This window comes from Aegilops tauschii, chromosome 5, assembly GCF_002575655.3.
Source record: "Aegilops tauschii subsp. strangulata cultivar AL8/78 chromosome 5, Aet v6.0, whole genome shotgun sequence".
Classification (NCBI taxonomy): Eukaryota; Viridiplantae; Streptophyta; class Magnoliopsida; order Poales; family Poaceae; genus Aegilops; species Aegilops tauschii.
In genome coordinates, this window is record NC_053039.3 from 553,851,065 (window position 1) to 553,868,232 (window position 17,168).

A 17,168-nucleotide genomic window follows, 5' to 3' on the forward strand; every position below is an offset into this window, starting at 1 on the left:
CAACTCAACCGCGACAAATCAGGAAACAAAATCCCATGGAACGGGATAAGCCTCTCCTCCTTTTTTTCTCCCTTCGATTCGATACCTTTCGAGAGAAAGATTAAAGAGGATGGGATAAAATAAAAACCCATCTACATCCACTAGTCCGTTACGCCCACGTGGCGCCACGCCGCTATATACGCGGCCCGAACCGCTAGCCCGGAACAGAACCCCGTTTGCCACGGTTGCAACTTGTTTCGAGGGTCAGAAGAGCAGGGGAGAGTCCAAACTTCTTCCTTCTCGAACCACCAGAGAGAGAGAGAGAGAGAGAGAGAGATAGCGGCGATGGCGACCAAGGAGGCGAAGGCGACCAAGGAGGTGAAGGTGGTTCCCGCCGGCGACGTCGACGCCGACGGCGAGGAGCTGGTCCCGGCGCTGGCCTCGCTGGAGCCGGTGTACGGCGCGGGGTCGGCACTCGACGAGGCCCGCCTCCGCTTCGCCCGCCTCGCCGACCGCTTCCGCGCCCTCTACGCCGCCGGCCCCGCCCTCTTCGCCCGCTCCCCAGGTGCGTTGGATAGTTAGTTTCCCGATGATGGAGGTGGTCGTGCCGGCGATTTGGGAGTGGTTGATTTGCTGATGCGTGATGCGTGCAGGGAGGGTGAATCTCATCGGGGAGCACATCGACTACGAGGGCTACTCGGTGCTGCCCATGGCCATCCGCCAGGACATGATCGTCGCCATCCGCAGGGCCGACGGCGGCCTCGTCCGCGTCGCCAATGTCGACGACAAGTACGCCACCTGCGTCTACCCCGCCGACCCAGACAAGGTAGTAAACCAATCAATCCTCTGCTCCGCTCCGCTCCGCCCTGCTCTGCTCTGCTCTCAGATCGGATTCCCGAATATTCCCCTTCACGCAACGCCGTGATTGAAGGGGATGAGTTGCGATGGGTTGCTATCCAATCCGCCGAAAACAGAAAAAGCCGAGGTTTCTGTTCCAGCCGCGCACCCAATTTTTATTACCATAAATAAAATTATTTTGTTCTGCTGGGGAGGTAGGGCACGCGAATCTCGTTGCTAACTTATGTTGCGGTGGGCGGTTGCATTATCATGGTATGGGATAACAGAAAGCCCGTGATGCGTGCCATGGACCAGTTCCGTGTCCTGCCCGTGAACTCAATAATTTTTAGTATTTGTGATCCCTTTCCACTGTTGACTCACTGGCGTGTGGAGCCTCCTGTGCAACAGATGCTGTTCCCTGCCTCAGATGCCCAATCGAGGACTGACTAGCAAGGAGATGCTGGAATCGATCAGTTTTAGGTTACTTTGGCGGTTTGAACTTGTGGTTTACCTCGATTTTGTTCGCTACACTGAACACTTTGGAAGGAAATTTGGACGGGGCTTTCAAATTGGAATGCAGAACAATTCCAAGTGTGCAGTAAATAGATTGCCCGATGCAGCGAATGCAACCGGGGTTTGTTGATTCAGAACAACTGCAGATAAATAAAATAAGCCTGTCGTGCTTTGAGAATCAAAACAAAATAAGCGTGCCCTTTTTCTATTTTATTAAGAATCATTTGGAACAGATTCTCATAGCACTGGTGACATAAGATTTGCTTTTGTCCATGCTGCTATCTGTCGTCAGCCTTACATGATTCTTTGACACCTTTGATGCGGTCATTGATTGCTAAGCATTTTTCGTGCAGGAAATTGACATCAAGAACCACAAATGGGGCCACTACTTTATGTGCGGGTAAGTTTAGCCACGTACTGGTAAAGTCGTTGCTCTGTTTATTTCATTTGCTTGACTGTTTAATCCTCTGTCTGCAGATACAAGGGAGTATATGAATATGCTAGGTCAAAAGGGATAGATATGGGTGAACCTGTTGCTCTTGATGTTGTTGTTGATGGCACAGTCCCTCAAGGTATCACTGGGGAATTTGGTTATGAGTTTTATGGTTACCATGAATGATATCATGTGTACCAAAGTTTGTAATGTTTGTGTGTTGTTCTTACTCAGGATCTGGACTTTCAAGCTCAGCCGCATTTGTCTGTTCAGCAACAATTGCTATCATGGGAATTCTCGGGAAAAACTTCCCAAAGGTATTCTTTACCACAAATCAAACATTGCTGTAAACCCTGTTCACATATGAAAGGACAACTGACTATTGATAAAGGGTGAACCTTTCACTGATGCAAGCTTTTGATGGAGGCTTCAAGCCTAAGGAATCGTTCTCAAATAATTTCCACTATAAACCAAAACACTATATATAATATAGGGATGACATGGATGACACAAGTTGATAAACTTTTCAGGTTCTGGAAAATTGATAATCTAATTCCGAATTTGACCCTGAACAAGCGCATCTTTTCTTTCCGCGTCAAATGGACATGCAATGTTTACCTTATGAAGGAAAATAGACACGCGCTGAGGTAGTGGTGATGTAACAGATGTGTTGTCCTTTCACACTAGAATCGCTGTTATCAATGTGATTTCCTATGGAATAGTAACTAGGTGTTTCCAAAAACATTTATCAACTTTTTTGGTGTGTTCACAAAAAAGGTTCTTGTGATCTTTTTTCCTGTTTCTAATTGTGCCATTCAAATCATGCAGAAAGAAGTTGCTCAATTTACTTGTCAATCTGAGCGTCATATTGGGACACAGTCAGGTGGTATGGATCAGGTGATTGACACCATACTGTATATGGGACACTCCCTATTTTCTTGTTCTGCTTAATTCATGCCATTTAAGTAAAATCAAAATAATTTGGTAAGATAAAAAATATCCTTCTATGGAACTGTGGTTAGGACAGTATATATACCGATTTCCTTCGGCGAATATCTTTTACATTCAGTAAATGTATATTGTACCTGTACTGGACACCACAGAGAATCCTGACAGCAGGTGTAATGTTTGGTATGGCTTATTGTTTGCAGAATAGGAAGGTTTAGCTTTATGTTCCATGATCCTTTTTGTGTATCATGCTTACATGCAAAAAGTAAGGTGATCCACCCCTGATATTATTTACGAGAGGAAGGGTCACACTGTTAAAGCTTATAGAACTTGATATGTGATTGCAAGCATGATTCACACTGTTTAAGAAGCTTTGGATCATCTTTTATTTTTGTTGAGTTACTTTTATTTTACTATATTTTTCCAGGCTATATCTATCATGGCCAAACCTGGATTTGCTGAGTTGATAGATTTCAATCCAATCAAAGCAACCGATGTGCAACTACCTTCTGGTGGTACATTTGTGATTGCTCACTGCCTGGCAGAATCCAAGAAAGCAGAAACAGCTGCTACAAACTACAACAACCGCGTTGTAGAGTGTCGCTTGGCAGCGGTAAGAGATTCTTTGGTTCCAAATTGAGCATGTATAAACAAATTAAGGATGATTACACACTGCATTCTACACGTGTACCGCTAGACAGCTATAATGCATTTCTTGTTTTTAATTGAATGTCTTAAGAGTATGGAAGGTCTCAAATGCCTTGCACTGTATCTCTGCAAGCAACTCTGAAACATATTTAGTTCTATCTAGAGAATGTTTTTCGCTGTTCTCTGTGGAAAAACAACTTGAGGCACACATCTTCATTTATCATCTATTGAGCTAATATTTTTCTGTTGCGTTTTTTACAGATTGTTCTCGCCATCAAACTAGGGATGGATACAAAAAAAGCCGTCACGTCTGTTACGACTCTCTCTGATGTTGAGGGGCTATGCGTCTCCTTTGCTGGCAAAGAAGGTTCTTCTGATCCCGGAGTTGCTGTGAAGGTACATTATCTTACTAAGAATTTAGGATATGGCCGAGGAAGATGTGCTTTTGCATACAATGAATACGTGTGCTGCTTTCATTTTCTCTGTGCATGCCTATGTTGCAGCAGATAGATACATTTGTATACGGCAGGACATAATATGGATAACTGCAATCCACATTTTCATAAAATTCCAGTATGGAGAATTACAGAGCTACAGTATGTTAAGATGATAGTATGCATCAGTAGCATAACCAGGGAACGCAAATCATGACCTATAAGATCATAAACCAAGAAAAATGTATAATTGATGTCTTTGTGATAACAACTATGTTCCTTTTGGAGTTTTTTTCAGCTAACATACCAGCAAATAATTCTAAATTTGCTAACATACGAGCAAAAATTTCTAAATTATTAAGTACAACATATAGCTGTCAAAATTGGCGAGGAGGCAAATGATGGAGGTTTGCTGTTAGAAAGTTCCTTCTGCCAAATTACTGCAATGCCTGGGCGAACCATCTTTGATTGTGAAGTTATCTTAATCGTTCCTAGTTAGAGATGTCAGCACTTGCCTGGGTTTGCCATTAGTGCTGCCTAGTGGTGAAAGTTCGATCTTTGAAGTATGCTTTGAGAGCTGCTTTTGTTGCAACAGAGCCTCTCTGCCATACTTGTTCTTGTTTATAAATAAACTTTGGTACTACTAAGGATAATAATTTTATTATGCCTAGTTATACATATTATCCAGGAAAAGAAGTGCTGCTTTCCAACAGTAAATATTTCGCATGTTTTGTTTTTACCTTGCACTTCTCTGATCAGTGTGCAACTCTGCAGAAGCTATTGCATGAGGAGCCATATACTTTGGAAGAAATAGAGAAAATTACAGGTCAAAGCCTAGCAACTGTCTTCCAGAGCTCTCAAACTTCCTTGGATGTTTTGAGAGCAGCGAAGCATTTCAAGTTATTTCAGGTGAATTCGACTTCATTGTTCTGTATTTTCTTACATACATCAATGTAGATACATATCGCACCCTACTTAGTTTTGGAGACTCAGAAGTTCCCCCCTTCCCCAACACCCTATTTTGGCGCCATTCCATGTCAGCACAACTGATCCTTGACTTTCACCTAAAGTGCACACTCTCTTTGCAAGTCTAGCAAACTTTAGTTCACTTTAACTTCAGTCTTGCGTAACTAAAGATTGATTTTCTCTTTGTTGTATGATGCTAGATTATCTAGTCTAGTTTCCTAACGTGTGTGTAATTTCAGCGTGCCTCTCATGTGTACTCTGAAGCAAGGCGGGTGTACGCATTTAGGGATACTGTATTATCGAAACTCAGGTAGAGTTAATTAATTTCAAATTCAGTCACCTTGTATTATTCTCTGCATATACCCTCATCATAGTTGACCTGGGTAAAGGTGTTTGACCTGTTACACCCAGCATTTTCTTCTAATCTCGGTGATACGGCGCTGACCATTACTTGCTTGCAGCGATGAAGGTATGCTTAAGAAGCTCGGTGATCTAATGAACGATAGCCATCATAGCTGCAGTGTGCTATATGAATGCAGGTATGTGTTTGGTGTGCTCTGATTTTTATTAAATGTACACAGACACTCCTGTGTCATGAAACAGTTTTTATTTATTTTTATTTTATTACCAAGTAATGAGCATACTGATGTATTCCTCTGCATTAGCTGTCCCGAGTTGGAAGAGCTTGTAAAAGTGTGCCGGGACAACGGGGCGCTCGGAGCACGGCTCACAGGAGCCGGGTGGGGCGGCTGCGCAGTCGCCCTGGTCAAGGAGGGCATCGTCCCACAGTTCATCCTCAATTTGAAGGTATACGCTCCCTCAGCTCAGCTAGAACCAGTGACATCATCCAGACTGGGCAGCCAATGCACAATGCTATCCCTTTTAACCGACCCTCAACCTGTAACAACAAGGCGACGGCGGAAAAGCATAAGAGCATCAGTCGTTGGCAACTACTAAAACGGATCGTTTTCCCCCTATTTGCAGGAGAAGTACTACAAATCAAGGATCGACAGGGGAGTGATCAAGCAGAGCGACCTTGGCCTCTATGTGTTTGCGTCGAAGCCGTCGAGCGGCGCGGCCATACTGAGGCTGTAGATCGACCACCGCCGGCCGTGGCCGGTCACTTGTACATGCACACATACTCTCGAATAAACGCGTGCTCGAGGCGAGCACGCTGCCATTAGCTAATTTAGTCCCCGCCCATGCGTGTCTGAATGTACAATACCAGTACAATGTGTAGTATTTATCGTTGTTTATTATGGGCGATCTGACTGCCAGGTTATCTACATGCTGCTGTTGGTCCTCTCCAAGAGGCACGGAGTCCCGATGGTTGATGCATCGCTAATCTTTTTCTTTTCTTTCTTGAGGTGCGACTCACGTCGACTAGCTGAGAACAACGGGAGAGGTGTGCTGTCCTGGAAACTTTGCAGAAAGGACCACAACGGAAACCCCAAGCACCACATAGACACTTAAAAAAAAAAAATCTCTGCTCTTGAGAGCATCTCCAACAGACGCGCAGCGAGCGGCGCGCTAAAACAGTTTTTGGCGCGCGGCTGGTCTCTGGCTCCAGCAGCGGCTGTAAAATATTGCGCGCGTGACCCGTTCCAACAGATGCTGGCTCCAGCAGCGGCTGATGCGTTAAACTGTAACGCGCGCGAGCAGGCGGTGCTTGCCATATGTTACATTTGTTTAAAATCATCCAACCAAGTGAATAAGTTTAAGTTCATGCCCACAACATCATCCAACCAAGTTCAAAATCCGAACCGAGTTCATGACAAAAGTTCACACAAACGAATGGCACATCTACAATCATGCCTCGTCCTCGTCTTCATCCTCTCCTTCCTCCGATTCATTATCCTCATCCGAAGATGATTTTTCCTCCTCCTCTTCTTTGTCACGCGCCGCATCATCATGTGGAGCTCGGAAGGTGTTGGCAAGATCTTCAACGGCATCATGCGAAGATATGTGATGAAGCACACCGGAAGACATTCCACCCATGCCGCCCGGAGGTGCTCCCATGCCTCCCATGGAAGCTCCGAAGCCACCCATGCCTTCCATGGCCCCCATGGTAGCTCCAAAGCCACCCATGCGACCCATGCCGCCCATGGTAGCTCCGTAGCCATCGATGCCTCCCATGCCGCCCATGCCACCGCCACCCATGCCGCCCATGCCGCTCATGCCAACCATGGCTCTTTTTTGGACCAAGACTTCTTCACGGGCAAGATTGATGTACTCCTTTTGCTTCTCATCGAGCGTAGATGTGTCCATTAAGAACAAGTACTTCTCCCATTCCAACAACCTAGTTCGCTCCTCTATGGTCAATTTCTTCTCCTCCAATGCCACCTTCCTCTCCTCGGCCGCCAACCTCCTCTCCTCGGCCACGGCATCTTGGTTCCTTGCCATCTTCCTCACCTCATCCGCTTCCTTTCTTGCGTTCACAATAGCTTCCATAGCATTTTTTAGCTCGTCATCTCCTTTCCTCTTCTTCTTCTTTTCTTTTCCGTCTTTCTTGCATCCATCCGGTCTTTTTGGCTTGGAGTACGAAACCGAGTTTGGTGTAGGGCTTCTCTTGCCGTCATCACTTGATGCCTCCTCCTCATCATCATCCAAATCAATAGTTCGCTTGCGTTTGTTGCTTTCCTCATCATCGACACCATCACGGGGCTTCCATTTCTCACCATCCTTCAATTCTTCATAGCAATGAGGCAAGGTAAACGGTCTCCCTTTCTTGATCTTCCCTTTCTTGGTCTTCTTCTCCTCTCCTTGGAATAAGTTTTGTGCAATAGTGAGCTACAAACAGAAGAACAAGTTAGCACTTGAAACACCAAAAAGAAGCATGATGAACATGGAAGAATCATGAAAGAAATGACACTTACCCTATCTCTATCATTAGTGCCACTTGGGTTCAATGAGTCAACCGCCTTAAGCGCGGCCGCCCACCTTTGACAATCTTGGTTGATTGTTGAAAGCACAAGTGCTCCCTGGGTGATTTTGGTAATTAATGTCAACATATCTCTTGTTGGACTAATGTTTTCACCTAGTATACTTCAGACAAGTTCAACAATGGAGTGGCGTGGACAAGAAGATGTGGAACCCCTTCAAGATGACAAGGACAAATGATTGGCTCAAGCTCAAAGCTCAAGACTCTGCATTTTCTATTTTAGTGATCCAAGATCACATTGAGTCCATAGGAAAGCCAATACTATTAAGAGGGGGTGAGGTGTTGCTTAATGAGTTTCTTGCTCAAAGTGCTTAGTGATATGCTCCAAAGCCCTCAACCACTTTCTCACATCCAAATATGTCCCAAACCAAAAGTCAAACTCGGCCCCACCGAAACTTTCTATCCGGCGCCACCGAGTTCTCTTGACATAGCCACTGCCAGAAACCCTAATCAATTCGGTCTCACCGATGGGATCTCGGTCTCACCGAGATGGGCTTGCAAACTCTCTGCTGCCTATTGCAATAATTTCTGTCTCACCGAGATATGCAATCGGTCCCACCGAGTTTGTTTGGCCAACTCTCTGTTTTGCTTATTACCCAAATTGGTCCCACCGAGTTTGTGTAATCGGTCAAACCGAGATGAGGCTTTACCCTAACCCTAGCACATCGGTCCCACCGATTTGATCTATTCGGTCCCACCGAAATGCCTAACGGTCACATTATGAACTAAATCGGTCCCACCGAGTTTGGTGATTTGTGTGTAGCGGTTAGATTTTGTGTGGAGGCTATATATACCCCTCCACCCACTCTTCATTCGTGGAGAGAGCCATCAGAATATGCCTACACTTCCAACATACATTTTCTGAGAGAGAACCACCTACACTTGTGTTGAGGTCAAGATATTCCATTCCAACCACATAAATCTTGATCTCTAGCCTTCCCCAAGTTGCTTTCCACTCAAATCTTCTTTCCACCAAATCCAATCCTATGAGAGACAGTTGAGTGTTGGGGAGACTATCATTTGAAGCACAAGAGCAAGGAGTTCATCATCAACACACCATTTATTACCTCTTGAAGAGTGGTGTCTCCTAGATTGGTTAGGTGTCACTTGTGAGCCTCCGTCAAGATTGTGGAGTTGAACCAAGGAGTTTGTAAGGGCAAGGAGATCGCCTACTTCGTGAAGATCTACCCGAGTGAGGCAAGTCCTTCGTGGGCGATGGCCATGGTGGGTTAGACAAGGTTGCTTCTTCGTGGACCCTTCGTGGGTGGAGCCCTCCGTGGACTCGCGCAACCGTTACCCTTCGTGGGTTGAAGTCTCCATCAACGTGGATGTACGATAGCACCACCTATCGGAACCACGGATAAAAAATCTCCGAGTCTCCAATTGCGTTTGCACACTCCAATCCATTCCCTTTACATTCTTGCAACTTGCATGCTTTACTTTCCGCTGCTCACATACTCTTGTCATGATTGCTTGATATGTATAGTGAATGTTTAAACTTGTGCCAAAACTCTACTTCAACCTAAAGAAATAAAAAATTGCAACTTTTCTTGATTAGAGTCTATTAACCCCCCTCTAGACACCTCTTCTCGATCCTTTCAATTGGTATCAGAGCATTGGTCTCCATTGCTTTGGTTTAAACACCTTTGGAGGAAGATGGATGTGTCTACATTGGGGAGTCTTAGACATAGAGTGCCTATTCTTGATGGAGAGTTCTTCCATGTGTGGAAAAATGAGATGCTTGAGATTTTCAATGAATATCATTTGAACAAGTACATTACTACCCTTGTGCACCTCATGTTGATCCTTTGCATCCTACCCTTGATGAGTCTATCGACATGATCCGCAACCTTAGAACTGTTAATCTTATCACTAGAGGCTTGCCTAGAAACTTGATTGGATGTTTGCCTACTCTTGATTGTGCCTACACTATATGGAGATTTCTTGAGGAAAGATTTCCAAACTATTCCGTGCAAAACATAGATGAAATTCTCCATAAGTCTATTGCCTTGAGTAAGATGAATTCCAGTGATCCTAAGTTTGGTGATTGTCTATTTGAACTTACCAATCTCATGCGTGCCAAAGGAGATATTGGAATCATTAGCGATATCATATCCGAAGCTATTAGAATTCATAAAGGTGACCATTGTGATGATCATTTATCTAATGAATTACCCTCTCTAGGGATTGATCAAATACAAGACGATGTTGAACATGGATACTATGATGAGGATGATGATAGTGACTATGATCTTGATGATGCGATGAGACACTTTGGTCTTATGGCTAATCTTCGCGGCTACATGGCTGGAGGAAAGGAATGGGTCCTTGATAGTGGATGTACTGATCATATGACCGGAGACAAAGATATGTTTCGTGAGCTTGCTGAAAACGACGGCCCTCGAAAGAATGTCACTTTTGGTGATAACTCAAAGGGTAAGGTGGTTGGCCTTGGTAAGGTGGCCATCTCACATGATAGCTCCATACAAAATGTCATGCTCGTTGAATCTCTTGGGTACAATTTACTTTCAGTATCTGGACTTGCTGATTTCGGTTTCAATGTCCTATTTACCGAAGTAGATTGCCAAGTTTTTCGAAGAGACAATCATAGAATGGTCTTTACCGGTATACGTAGAGGTGATCTTTACATTGTTGATTTCACTAAAAAGGCTCAACCTAGAACTTGGTTAATTGCTAAATCTTCTAAAGGATGGTTGTGGCATAGAAGGCTAGGTCATGTGGGCATGCGAAATCTTGATAAGCTTATTAAAGGTGATCACATCCTTGGAGTAAAAGATGTTATATTTGACAAGGATAGACTTTGTAGTGCTTGTCAAGCAGGAAAACAAGTTGGAGGAAGTCACCCCGTGAAGAACATCATGACCACGAGAAGACCGCTCGAGCTACTTCATATGGATCTCTTTGGTCCCAATGCCTACAAGAGTCTCGGTGGTAACTCATTTGGTCTAGTCATAGTTGATGATTTTTCAAGATTTACGTGGGTGTTCTTTCTTGATGATAAATCGCAGGTCCAAAAGATCTTCAAAAACTTCACTAGGAAGGCCAAAAATCAATTTGACGTGAAGATCAAGAAGGTTCGGAGCGACAACGGAACGGAGTTCAAGAACGCAAATGTGGATACCTTTCTTGACGAAGAAGGGATTTCACACGAGTTCTCGGCTACGTACACGCCTCAACAAAATGGAGTTTTTGAGAGGAAGAACCGAACTCTTATTGAGATGGCAAGAACGATGCTTGATGAGTACAAGACTCCAAAACATTTTTGGGTGGAAGCGGCTGAGACAGCTTGTCATGCAACAAATCGCTTGTATCTTCACAAGCTACTCGGCAAGACGGCATACGAGCTCCTTACCGGTAATAAACCCCAAGTTGGATACTTTCGAGTATTTGGCTCAAAGTGCTACATTCTTGATAAGCATCGTCGTTCTAAATTTGCTCCTAAATCTCATGAAGGTTTCCTACTTGGTTATGGCTCAAACTCTCACACTTACCGTGTCTACAACAATTTCACCCGAAAGATTGAAGAGACGGTAGATGTGAAGTTTGATGAATCTAACGGCTCGCAAGTAGAGCAATTGCCAATTGATGTAGGAGACAAAGACCCTTCGGAAGCAATCCAAGACTTGTCTATCGGCAAGATTCGTCCAACGGAGGTGAAGGAGAGTAACTTGTCCATCCAAGTGGAAGCTTCCACCTCACGGCAAGGTGAACCAAGAGTTGATAGGGAAGCATCCACAAGTGGGACACACCAAGACGAAGAAAACGAGGAAGTACACCAAGATGAACATCAACAACCTCCTTCTCCACCGCGACAAGAGAACGACAACGTCAACAATGAAGAAGGCCAAGAAGAAGAAGGAGATGATGAAGAAGATGTTCCACCCCGACCCAAGCAAAAGCTCCCACGAGTTCGAGCAAGAGTCGCTAAAGACCATCCCGTCGAGCAAATCTACAATGATATCCAAACCTGGAGAATCACTCGCTCTAAAACTCATTTGGCTAATTTTTGTGAACATTATTCATTCATCTCTAGCATTGAACCTATGAAGGTTGAAGAAGCATTGGAAGATCCGGATTGGATAAACGCCATGCATGAAGAGCTACACAACTTTGAGGGAAATCAAGTGTGGACATTGGTCGAGAAGCCCGACAACAACGACAACATCATTGGTACCAAATGGGTGTTTCGCAACAAGCAAGATGAAGATGGTCAAGTCGTCCGCAACAAAGCTCGTCTAGTCGCCCAAGGCTACACTCAAGTCGAAGGTATGGACTATGGTGAGACATATGCCCTCGTTGCTAGACTTGAGTCCATTCGCATCTTACTTGCTTATGCTAATCACCATGATATCACCTTATACCAAATGGACATTAAAAGTGCTTTTCTAAATGGTGAAATTGAGGAGGAAGTTTATGTTAAGCAACCTCCCGGCTTTGTCGATCCTAAGAAACCTAATCATGTTTACAAACTTCACAAAGCTCTTTATGGTCTTAAACAAGCTCCTAGAGCGTGGTATAAATGCTTGACCAAGTTCCTTGTTGAAAAAGGCTTTGAAATTGGTAAAATAGATTCTACTCTTTTTACCAAAAGGGTTAATGGAGAACTATTTGTGTGCCAAATTTATGTTGATGATATTATATTTGGCTCGACTAACCCTCATTTTAGTGAGAAGTTTGTAAAGCTAATGTCGGAGAAGTTTGAGATGTCTATGATGAGTGAACTCAAATTCTTTCTCGGTTTGCAAATCAAGCAAACTAAGGAAGGTACCTTTGTTTCTCAAACAAAGTACACCAAGGACTTATGCAAGAAGTTAAATATACAAGAATGCAAAGGTATGAATACACCCATGCCTACTAGTGGACATCTTGACTTGACTAAGGATGGTGAACCGGTTGATCAAAAAGTTTACCGCTCTATGATTGGTTCATTGTTATATCTATGTGCCTCTCGTCCCGATATTATGCTAAGTGTGTGCATGTGTGCACGATACGGCCCCTAAAGAGTGTCATCTTAAGGCTGTGAAAAGTATAGTGAGATACTTAATTCATACACCAAATTTTGGCATTTGGTATCCTAAGAGGTCTTCTTTCGATCTTGTCGGTTACTCCAATTCGGACTATGCCGGAGACAAGGTTGATAGAAAGTCCACTTCGGGTACTTGTCAATTTCTTGGTAGATCTCTTGTGTCTTGGTCCTCCAAGAAACAAAGCTCAGTATCCTTATCCACCGCCGAAGCGGAATATATTGCCGCTGGTTCATGTTGTGCTCAATTACTTTGGATGACCCAAACTCTTAAAGATTATGGGATATATGTGAAACATGTTCCATTGCTCTATGACAATGAGAGTGCTATTAAGATTGCTCACAATCCCGTGCAACATTCTCGAACCAAGCATATTGAAGTTCGTCATCATTTCATTCGAGATCATGTTGCTAAAGGGACATTGATCTTAAGCATGTTCGTACCGATAAGCAATTGGCGGATATATTCACCAAACCGCTTGATGAGAAAGTCTTTTGCCGTTTAAGAGGAGAATTGAACATCGTTGATGCTTCAAACTTGGAGTAGAAACTCCATTTAGGTACATGCAAGGCATGAGCCTTTGACTAATCCTTGATATTTCTTTCATGATGCTATTTATATGTCTTGGATATACTTGCACCCTTGCATGCTATCTAACCCTTGTAGGTACTTGGATGAATCTAAATCTATGAGATTGCAACTCACTCATATCTTGAGCAATCTCTACATCACCAAGTCTCTACACAATGGTGGTTGAAAACAAGGAAGCATGAAACTCTTCAAACATATCCTTTGACAAATTCTATATTAAGTTTCATGATTGTCATCTTGGATACACAAGTGCTATTCCTTGCAAAACTAACCCATGTAGGTAGATGAACTCCAATTCCAAGTGGTGCTCCCAACTTTTGATGAGCTACATCAACCTTGAGCAACCCACACAAGTTCAACTACATGATCAAGATCAACACCACCACCCAAGGTATGTTATTCCATCTTAGAGAAGCTTTACTCCAAGTCATGGGTCAAAGCAACTCAACAAGATGTGAATACATCAAGTTGCTTAAACAAATAATGGTAACCCCATTTTGAGCTTAAACGATGAGTATGACCTATGATCAAGTGACCTCACTTGATTCCTAAGTCAATATACTCTAACATAGGTGACTTTGTCGCCGACCAATTCTAGATGAAGTTCTCTTGTGTTTCCCCGTGCTCTTGCATTTGTCTCTTGCATATTTGTTTCCTCTTCTTTAAAAAAAAACTTCATCTAGACTTTCTTTCTTTTTGTTCTACATTCCCTGCATCCAATTCATTACAAATCCTTCAGTTAATTCCTTGCAAATCCTTGTGAGATTTTATCTGCTTAGTGAGCTGAGGTGACAAGTGCTTTCTCTGTGATGAACTCGGTCCCACCAGTCTGTTTCTTTCGGTCCAACCGAATTCTTTTGGTGCATCCGAAGCACACAACTCGGTGCCACCAATTTCACTGCAGAAAAGACAACTTGCCACTTGATCCTGCATTTTTTTGCTCCAGCTCCACTCAATGATTCTTATCCTCTACCAGCATCACATTCAACATGCTGCTTTGCTCTATGACTCAAGGACCAAACCCATCTGTAACAAAAATCCAGAAGAGCCCTTCTTGGAAATTGATGTCAAAGGGAGAGAGAGAGATCACATCAAAGCTTAATCATTTCTATAGGGGGAGAGAGAATACTCAGGGGGAGAGAGTTCTTCAAAGAAGTACCACATCAAAGACCAAAGATGCTTGGTGTTCAGGAGGAGAGAAGTCACATGTCTTTAAGAGGGGAAAGACATGTTCATATTTGGTTGTTTGCATTTGCTCTGATTTTCTTTGCTCTGATTTTCTGTTCCCTATCTTCTCCCAATATCCCATGCAAGATTCATGGGGAGCAAGACATCTAAGGGAAGGAAATCGTTGAATTCTTTTCATATCTTTACCTTTGGGGACATGTCTATATCCAATAGAGTACTCAGTACTCACTCTCTACATTTCATCCCAGTCTTGGTACTCTTGTGGTTTCTTTTGTTTGCTCTGGCTAGTAGATGTATCTGTGTTATCTAACCTTGTTTACTCAGGTTCATTCCTTCCTAAGACAACTCAAGACCACAAGGTAAGTATATGCATCACAGTCATGTGCATGAGGATTTCTTGCTGATGTACATATTGTTTGCAAGAAGGACTCATGAGCATGGAGGTACATTTCCTATACTCACATCATTTGCTCTGATGCATATAGTCAAGAGACATGTAACACATTGCTTACTCTGTCATGCTTATGCATACACATGCACCTATATTCCATATTTACATGATTGCATACATGTAGGGGGAGCCCATGCATGTTACATGTCCTTCCAAAGCTTTACTTGTTATTCTCTACATCTTTATCTAAAGCTTTGATGTATGTTGTCATCAATTACCAAAAAGGGGGAGATTGAAAGCACAAGTGCTCCCTGGGTGATTTTGGTAATTAATGTCAACATATCTCTTGTTCGACTAATGTTTTCACCTAGTATACTTCAGATAAGTTCAACAATGGAGTGGGGTGGACAAGAAGATGTGGAACCCCTTCAAGATGACAAGGACAAAGGATTGGCTCAAGCTCAAAGCGCAAGACTCTGCATTTTCTATTTTAGTGATCCAAGATCAGATTGAGTCCATAGGAAAGCCAATACTATTAAGAGGGGGTGAGGTGTTGCTTAATGAGTTTCTTGCTCAAAGTGCTTAGTGATATGCTCCAAAGCCCTCAACCACTTTCTCACATCCAAATATGTCCCAAACCAAAAGTCAAACTCGGCCCCACCGAAACTTTCTATCCGGCGCCACCAAGTTCTCTTGACATAGCCACTGCCAGAAACCCTACTCAATTCGGTCTCACCGATGGGATCTCGGTCTCACCGAGATGGGCTTGCAAACTCTCTGCTGCCTATTGCAATAATTTCTGTCTCACCGAGATATGCAATCGGTCCCACCGAGTTTGTTTGGCCAACTCTCTATTTTGCTTATTACCCAAATTGGTCCCACCGAGTTTGTGTAATCGGTCAAACCGAGATGAGGCTTTACCCTAACCCTAGCACATCGGTCCCACCGATTTGATCTATTCGGTCCCACCGAAATGCCTAACGGTCACATTATGAACTAAATCGGTCTGACCGAGTTCTCTAAATCGGTCCCACCGAGTTTGGTGATTTGTGTGTAGCGGTTAGATTTTGTGTGGAGGCTATATATACCCCTCCACCCACTCTTCATTCCTGGAGAGAACCATCAGAATATGCCTACACTTCCAACATACATTTTCTGAGAGAGAACCACCTACACTTGTGTTGAGGTCAAGATATTCCATTCCAACCACATAAATCTTGATCTCTAGCCTTCTCCAAGTTGCTTTCCACTCAAATCTTCTTTCCACCAAATCCAATCCTATGAGAGAGAGTTGAGTGTTGGGGAGACTATCATTTGAAGCACAAGAGGAGGGAGTTCATCATCAAAACACCATTTATTACCTCTTGGAGAGTGGTGTCTCCTAGATTGGTTAGGTGTCATTTGGGAGCCTCCGTCAAGATTGTGGAGTTGAACCAAGGAGTTTGTAAGGGCAAGGAGATCGCCTACTTCGTGAAGATCTACTCGAGTGAGGCAAGTCCATTGTGGGCGACGGCCATGGTGGGATAGACAAGGTTGCTTCTTCGTGGACCCTTCGTGGGTGGAGCCCTCCGTGGACTCGCGCAACCGTTACCCTTCGTGGGTTGAAGTCTCCATCAACGTGGATGTACGATAGCACCACCTATCGGAACCACGGATAAAAAATCTCCGAGTCTCCAATTGCGTTTGCACACTCCAATCCCTTCCCTTTACATTCTTGCAACTTGCATGCTTTACTTTCCGCTGCTCACATACTCTTGTCATAATTGCTTAATATGTATAGTGAATGTTTAAACTTGTGCCAAAACTCTACTTCAACCTAAAGAAATTAAAAATTGCAACTTTTCTTGATTAGAGTCTATTCACCCCCCTCTAGACACCTCTTATCGATCCTTTGAATTGTCGACCACCGGGAGCGAAGAGATCTTCCAGAGCGGTGAATTCCACTTTTGTTGTGTAGATCAAAGTGCTCCTTCATCCGGAGCCAATATGCATCTCTACTTTGATCCCCTCCAACGGTGGGATCCCTCGACACTTGCAACCAAGTATTGCATAGCAAGATGTCTTCGTCCCTCTTCCTTTCGGTGCATCGACGATGCCCTCACCATCCTCGTCCACCTCAAACTCATGATCATCGAAATGCATCTCATTGGTTTGAGACCAATGAGAATTGTTGGAGCCAACACCCATAGTTGACATATATGCCTCATCATTGAAACTACAAAGTATATACAAGGAAGCAAATAAGCTATCCATA

General features: G+C 43.6%; 1 protein-coding gene across 1 annotated transcript; it reads left to right on the forward strand.

Moving 5' to 3' along the window:
- Positions 1-204: 204 nt before the first annotated feature.
- LOC109744798 (galactokinase) lies at positions 205-6,044 on the forward strand. The gene is made up of 13 exons (XM_020303941.3): positions 205-544; positions 633-805; positions 1,683-1,729; positions 1,807-1,901; positions 1,997-2,079; positions 2,591-2,659; positions 3,138-3,323; positions 3,620-3,754; positions 4,567-4,701; positions 4,998-5,068; positions 5,220-5,297; positions 5,424-5,565; positions 5,743-6,044. Exons 1-13 carry the CDS (start codon positions 325-327, stop codon positions 5,851-5,853), a joined length of 1,545 nt encoding a protein of 514 aa, XP_020159530.1. The 5' UTR covers positions 205-324; the 3' UTR covers positions 5,854-6,044.
- The last annotated feature ends 11,124 nt before the right edge of the window (positions 6,045-17,168 follow it).